Source organism: Blastomyces dermatitidis (assembly GCF_000003525.1).
Source record: "Blastomyces dermatitidis ER-3 genomic scaffold supercont1.3, whole genome shotgun sequence".
Taxonomy (NCBI): Eukaryota; Fungi; Ascomycota; class Eurotiomycetes; order Onygenales; family Ajellomycetaceae; genus Blastomyces; species Blastomyces dermatitidis.
The window spans coordinates 4,192,194-4,199,000 of NW_025544776.1; the positions used below are offsets into that span (position 1 = coordinate 4,192,194).

General features: G+C 45.1%; 2 protein-coding genes across 2 annotated transcripts; one reads left to right on the plus strand and one right to left on the minus strand.

Annotated features, from left to right (window-relative positions):
- The first annotated feature begins 238 nt into the window (after nucleotides 1-238).
- BDCG_03147 (elongation factor G, mitochondrial) lies at nucleotides 239-3,655 on the plus strand. Its single transcript, XM_045418747.1, has 4 exons — nucleotides 239-478; nucleotides 572-683; nucleotides 760-2,786; nucleotides 2,898-3,655. Exons 1-4 carry the CDS (start codon nucleotides 279-281, stop codon nucleotides 2,950-2,952), a joined length of 2,394 nt encoding a protein of 797 aa, XP_045275250.1. The 5' UTR covers nucleotides 239-278; the 3' UTR covers nucleotides 2,953-3,655.
- On the minus strand, nucleotides 3,391-5,940 carry BDCG_03148 (uncharacterized protein). The gene is made up of 6 exons (XM_045418748.1): nucleotides 5,700-5,940; nucleotides 5,309-5,426; nucleotides 5,148-5,221; nucleotides 4,876-5,076; nucleotides 3,989-4,771; nucleotides 3,391-3,882 (listed from the first exon to the last, which is right to left on the minus strand). Exons 2-6 carry the CDS (start codon nucleotides 5,413-5,415, stop codon nucleotides 3,818-3,820), a joined length of 1,230 nt encoding a protein of 409 aa, XP_045275251.1. The 5' UTR covers nucleotides 5,416-5,426; nucleotides 5,700-5,940; the 3' UTR covers nucleotides 3,391-3,817.
- Between the last annotated feature and the right edge of the window lie 867 nt (nucleotides 5,941-6,807).

The following is a 6,807-nucleotide window of genomic DNA, read 5'->3' on the forward strand; positions in this document are numbered from 1 at the left end:
CTCGTCTTCCTCGTCGAATGATGATTCTTCTAATCTATACTACCTGTAAAAGTCTTTATATTGTATATACTACACAAATCGAATTGTCAATAGATTTCAGTAGGATTTTACATGCATTGCTATCATCATCTCTGAAATTTGGGTTTGGGCTCAAGAGGAACGGGTTAGCTCCTTAGTCAGCACAAATTTTTCAAAAAACTCCGGCCGAAAAAAGTTCTCGAGACTCCCGGATAGGTGTGTCGTTTCTCTCCAAGACGAATGTCAAGGCCATCGTCACAATGAGGGCTCACTCTCTTCTTCGGACTCAAGTTCGCTCCCTCACCAGGGTTTCTAGAGCTTCAACTGGACTCCAATGTGACCTCTATCGACGATGCGCTACAACTACTCCTCTCCGAACCTTCACCACAGCTTCCCTACCCAGAGTCCCAGTGACAGGGCGGTGGCAGCAGGTCCGATATGCCTCTACGGCGGCTTCTGTGTAAGACAATTCTATTTTAATAATTTGTCAGAAAGACAAAAAAGAAATGTGATCTGGTTGGAAATGTTAACGCTTTGGCGTGTGTCGCTCTAGGTTGGAACGTGCCGCGGCAGACCCAGCTACACTCACTCAATCTGCCATCATTGAAAATATGGACGAAGCAGAAATGAAACGGTTGTCGAAAGTCCGAAATATTGGAATTGCGGTATGGCACCTTTATATGGACCCTTTTTCTGCGAACGTAGCAATTGTACCATGAGATACTGATCTTGTCCATACAGGCGCATATCGACAGCGGTAAAACAACCTCGACAGAGCGAATTCTTTTCTATACCGGGCGTATTGGAGAAATTCACGAAGTCCGCGGGCGGGATTCCGTCGGTGCTAAAATGGACTCGATGGACCTGGAGCGTGAGAAAGGAATCACAATTCAGTCCGCAGCTACCTTTTGCGACTGGGTCAAGAAAGAAAACGGAAAAGAAGAAAAATATCATATCAACTTGATTGATACACCTGGCCATATTGATTTCACTATCGAGGTTGAGAGAGCCTTGCGTGTTTTGGATGGCGCAGTTTTAATTGCCTGTGCAGTCTCTGGTGTTCAGTCGCAGACTATGACCGTCGACCGACAAATGAGACGCTACAATGTTCCGCGCATTTCTTTCGTCAATAAAATGGACAGAATGGGTGCCAATCCTTTCAGGACGATTGAACAAATTAACCAGAAGCTGAAGATCGCTGCTGCGGCCGTTCAAGTGCCAATTGGCGCTGAGGATGAATTCGAGGGTGTAGTGGATTTGATTCGCATGAAGGCTATCTATAACGAGGGCTCCAAGGGTGAAATTGTTGTAGAAAAGGATGAAATTCCAGAGAAAGTAAAGGCCATCGCGGAAGAGCGGAGGAGAATGCTTATCGAAACTCTGGCTGATGTGGATGATGAAATTGCCGAGCTTTTCCTTGACGAGAAAGAACCCACTCAAGAGCAGATCAAGGCTGCAATTCGACGTTCCACAATTGCCCTGAAATTTACGCCTGTCTTCATGGGATCGGCTCTCGCAGACAAGTCCATTCAACCCATGCTGGATGGGGTTTGCGATTATCTCCCGAACCCTTCTGAAATTGAGAATCTCGCCCTCGACCAAAAGAGAGAGGAAGCCCCTGTGAAGCTCGTCTCTTATAGATCTCTTCCATTCGTTGGTCTTGCCTTCAAGCTCGAGGAGAGCAACTATGGCCAACTTACATATATTCGTGTGTACCAAGGTACACTTCGCAAGGGTTCCAATGTCTTCAATGCTAGAAGCGGCAAGAGGATCAAGGTCCCGCGAATCGTACGCATGCATTCAAATGAGATGGAGGATGTTGATGAGATCCCGGCCGGTGAGATTTGCGCTGTGTTTGGCGTTGACTGTGCGTCCGGAGATAGCTTTACCGATGGCCAGCTTGCCTACAGCATGAGTTCCATGTTCGTACCGGAACCCGTCATTTCTTTGTCAATCCGGCCCAAGAACTCGAAAGACTCAGCCAACTTCTCCAAAGGTATCAACCGGTTCCAGCGCGAGGACCCCACCTTCCGTGTTCACTTTGACGAGGAGAGCGAGGAGACTATTATCTCTGGTATGGGTGAATTGCATCTGGAGGTTTATGTCGAGCGTCTGCGCAGAGAGTACCGCGTCGACTGTGTGACGGGTAAACCACAAGTCGCCTATCGCGAGACAATCGGCGACAAGACTGAATTCGACCACTTGCTCAAGAAACAAACCGGCGGTCCTGGAGACTTTGCCGGAGTTGTGGGTTGGCTGGAGCCGACTGGAAGCCTGGAGCAAAATAAATTTGAGCAGAGAATTGTCGGTGGTGCTATTTCCGAGAAGTACATTTACGCTTGCGAGAAAGGTTTCGATCTCGCCTGTGAGAAGGGTCCTTTGACTGGACATAAGGTCCTTGGAACCCAAATGGTCATCGTCGACGGCTCCACTCACGTTACTGATTCCTCTGAAATGGCCTTCAAGATCGCCACTCAGCAAGCTTTCCGAAAGGCTTTCAAGGAAAGCAAGCCCCAGGTTCTCGAGCCGATGATGAAGACTGTTATCACAGCGCCAGTTGAATTCCAGGGCGATATCATTTCGCTGCTGAATAAACGCAATGCCGTTATCAATGATACTGACATTGGCGTTGATGAATTTACGGTATTTGCCGACTGCAGTTTGAACGGTATGTTCGGCTTCAGTACCCATCTTAGAGCTGCTACGCAAGGAAAGGGAGAGTATACCATGGAATTCAGCCATTACGAAAGGGCTCCAGGTCAACTACAGTAAGTTTTACACTATTCTTTTCCGTCCTTACTGCCCTGATTCCCCATTGCCGTTGGCAAGAATTCTGCAGAAGTTGTTTTTTGAGCTAACAACGTCTCCGTGTTTTATAGAAAACAACTCATTGCCGAATACGATGAAGCTCAGGCGGCGAGACACAAGAAATAAAAAGCCTGCAACCTTTCCATTCACACTCACCTTTCGACAAATGCTCCACTAGCATTGGCAGTCAACATGGTGCCCCTTACCTACCGTCTCTTCACAGAACCGCATGCATTCTCATGCACCATGCTCGCACATACCTGTCATTTGAGCAACTTCACTACTTTCTCGATAGATCTGCATTAGCATCTTTCCACTATAGAGCCCCGTCACAGACCGCTGTACTACTATTACTACCACTACTACTACTAATGTGAACTCACCTTCTCATTCCTATCTTGATCATGTAACAAAAGGGGGAAAATATTATGGGTAAAGTTTTTCATTTCGCGCAGGAGGGTGATTTTTTTCATGGCTCCCTTCTTGGGTTGTTGGGGTTTGGGTTGTCTGCGTCCAAATATTTAAACTCACAACGCAATTCATTGTAGAGATTTCTTCATTTTTTTTAGGTTGACTTCATGACAATCAGTTTTGTTTTATTATTGTTGGTAGCTTTTGTGAACGGGGAGTATAGATTTGGCTTTCGTTCTCGGCTTTTACTATTTTATGCCTTCCTTTGCTTGGGAGAGGAATTATACAACTATGTATCGAGAGTAAAAGTTACATTAGGCATAGAATGAACGACTTGAAATGGAAGGTCTATGTACGGAAACTAAAGCTATGTACTCTGTCTGTACACGGGCAACAAATATCACAACCACATGTCTAGCATCATCCATGGTCATCTAAAGAGTCGTAGCTCAGATAGATTTCACGTTGTACTGAATAGGCAAACCACACCCGTCAAATCATCTGATTGACTTGAAGGCGATTGGTGCAGGCGCGGTATGGCATATCTGGTGTTTGACCTTGAGGTTTCTTCTGAGCCCGTCTATTTCTCAAAAATCCGCATGATTGAAAGAGTAGCTGAACCCGTAGCTGCAACCTCATTATGTCCTGAAGTAGAAGCAAGAGATGGGACAGAACGAACCCGGTTAGCCATTTTCTCAAAACATTGAATATACGTATATATATAAATGGAAATTTCGGAGTGAACTCTTACCTCCATATCGGACCCTCTCCCACCGAACTCTTTTCACTCTCTTCTCACCATGCTGTGTGATAAATTCTTTTTCCCACACTTTCATCTGTACAACTTCGTCGTCGGACGTATATTCATGCACATACTTGCCTAAAGTATGAGCATTGGATCCTCCTATAATAGTATCATAGAGTGCCTGTCCATTTCGCCACGGGATTTCGAAGTCATTAACAGCATGTACCACGGTGAGGTCGAATCCTTGACTTCCATGTGCAGAATCCATATCACCAGGTTGAGGGTTGATGCCAGTGATCCGTGCGAAACGGGTGGCAGACTCCCATGTATCCACAATATGATCAAGGATATAGTTCTGAAACTTAGGATAGGGTAACAACGCTGAGAGCAGCGGGGGGAAGATTCCGCCGGCACTATACGAGCCTACCACAGTGCGGACGTTCGAGAAAGGGGCAAACACAATAACCCCTGCCAGCGGTTCCGGGACAGACGAGGGGTCACCGAAAGTGTATCGTTCCGCAACACCAGCTGCGACTGCAGTCCCCAGGCTTTGGCCTGCAACGACGATACGGGATGGGTGGATGGAAAGCGGGGGAGAGGTGAGATAGTTGAGCACCGAGAGCGCGTCGGTAATTAACCCTTCCTCAGTTGGCGATCCGGTGGAATTCCCGAAGCCGCGATAGTCGAACGCAATGACGTGCACAGGGTGTTTTGAAGTGGATGCTGCTAGGAAACTGCGGTATATTTGGGGGCGATATCCGGACCCGAGATGAGCGGCATTTCCGTGAACTACATGCGATCAAGGGGGGTCGAATTAATGATACTACACGATGCAGTTTTGATTGTGGGTGGGAAAATAAGGTGTGGAGTTCAACCCAGTTAGGATAGCATACGGTTTACAACGACTCTCGCATTTGGGTCTTGCGCGAGAAGCTTGAAAGCAGTGGTTTTGGTGATGTCTTCAGCAGGTCCTGATGAGGGGTTGGCAAGAAAAGCTGCTTCGCTTTCCTTGAATAACTGGGGCGGGATGATGTGCCATGCATAGAGGGTCTCATTATCTGGCGTTCGAATATTGAATGGCTGGACTTGGGATTCTGTGATTGTTAGGAAAAGTGAACCAATGAATCATAAGCCTGGTGAGGGCGTGGGCTAAACAATTCAGTACTTAGGAACCCAAAATACTCGACATCATTGACATCCTGGAAGTACGTAGGATTGAGCTTGTTCGCGTAGAGTACCCTGGCGGGCGAGAATTGGTGCATTAGAAGATGAGCAAAATGTGGAAAGACTCTTCCGCTAGCAACCTATCTATATTGGGTAACATACGTTCGTTGAACAGATGGGTATGTCAACGAGAAGACACCAAGGACATATAACAGGCCCGAAAAAGCCAGTAGCCAGTAAGCCTTCTTGAAGATTGGGGCGAGTCCCATATTTAGATATGCTATAACAATAGTCAGTACATACATTGCCCAGTACTTAGAGATAGTGAGAACACTGTGCAAATGCGTGTACAAATTATACGAGAAACCGATGGTTAATTCAAGACCATAAGAGTGCTTGTGTGCCCGTCTGTTTCATCCCGGTTTCCAGTGCGTGCACAATCAACGCCGTGCCATGCCATGAACACCACCGAAAGCGACATATATATCGGAGTAGCTTGTAAATTAAGGGAGCTGGGGTAATTATAGAATTAATTATATAAAACAACACGTACCTGATATTGAATGAACGAGTAGCAAGACGCCGTTTTTAAGTTGCAATTAGACTGTTGAACTCGACGGAAAACAATAGAACGAGGAGCATGGTCACTTTAGCCGAATGTAATCTTTCTGTGAGGCTGGTGAGGTACGCTACCACATCGAATCCCCCCGAGCTACGTCCGCCAGAATTTGTTTCCACAGTGTCTTCGTTCTTCGTTCTTCGTTTCCCTTGCACAGTCGTTCGGGTGTTCTAAACTTCTACTTCGTTATATCGCGATAGACCGAGGCCAAAATCACGTGGAAAAAGTTCCCTGGTCACGTGAATACATACTCAACAATGATACCTCTATAGTCTGTAAGATCCACTCAGAGCATCCCATTTTCGTCGCTGTTTTAAGCTCAATGCTGTTCACATGATGTGAAACCTACACTGCTTTTATTTCAGTAACACACCTCACATCTCTTGTCAGCAGTCATTTTTCACATACATACTCAAGAGATAGTGATAGTCATGATGTTATATCTACAAGTTATTAATACTCAGTCTCTTTGTAGAACAGTGATGCTTTACTTCTTATAATGTATAAATTTAATGTCTTCTGCTTCTTTGAAGCATTTTCTTCATTCACTCTCAGTGATACTGTCTCTACTGTCTTCACATTCAGTTATTTACATTACTTCTTTTCAGTCTTCTTATACTAGTTACTTTCTTCACTTTCTTCTATTATTCAAATGACATGTTTTCTCAATGAACTTGCTTATAAACGCTCTTTAAATCAATCAAGAAGAGCTGACATGTCTGAAAGAAGATAGTTAAGAAGCTGTAAGAAATCCCGCTCCTCGCGGATTCTTTACCTCTATTTCTATCTCTCATGTAATCAATAGGGCTAGCGGCCCTTGGCTACACATAACTATATAGACTGGAGTTCATGAATACTATTCATAACTCAGCTTGAATGCTATTATACATTTGATTTCTACATTTTATCTTTCTACTGTGAATACTTTTAGTAGTTAATAGTACATATCACATCAAGCTGTAAACACCTGAATAATCATCTGTAAGCACTTATTCTTACATTTCAAGCTCAGTTAGTCAGCAACTGCTTATTATGACTGAAA

Excerpts from the sequence above, each read along its gene's own strand:
- BDCG_03147 (XM_045418747.1), top strand. The coding sequence starts at position 279 with ATGAGGGCTCACTCTCTTCTTCGGACTCAAGTTCGCTCCCTCACCAGG. Across the intron at positions 684-759 it reads TCCGAAATATTGGAATTGCG|GCGCATATCGACAGCGGTAA; the intron begins GTATGGCACCTT and ends TTGTCCATACAG. Across the intron at positions 2,787-2,897 it reads AGGGCTCCAGGTCAACTACA|AAAACAACTCATTGCCGAAT; the intron begins GTAAGTTTTACA and ends CGTGTTTTATAG.
- BDCG_03148 (XM_045418748.1), bottom strand. The coding sequence starts at position 5,415 with ATGGGACTCGCCCCAATCTTCAAGAAGGCTTACTGGCTACTGGCTTTT. Across the intron at positions 5,222-5,308 it reads TACCCATCTGTTCAACGAAC|GGTACTCTACGCGAACAAGC; the intron begins GTATGTTACCCA and ends CTCGCCCGCCAG. Across the intron at positions 5,077-5,147 it reads CGAGTATTTTGGGTTCCTAA|AATCCCAAGTCCAGCCATTC; the intron begins GTACTGAATTGT and ends TAACAATCACAG.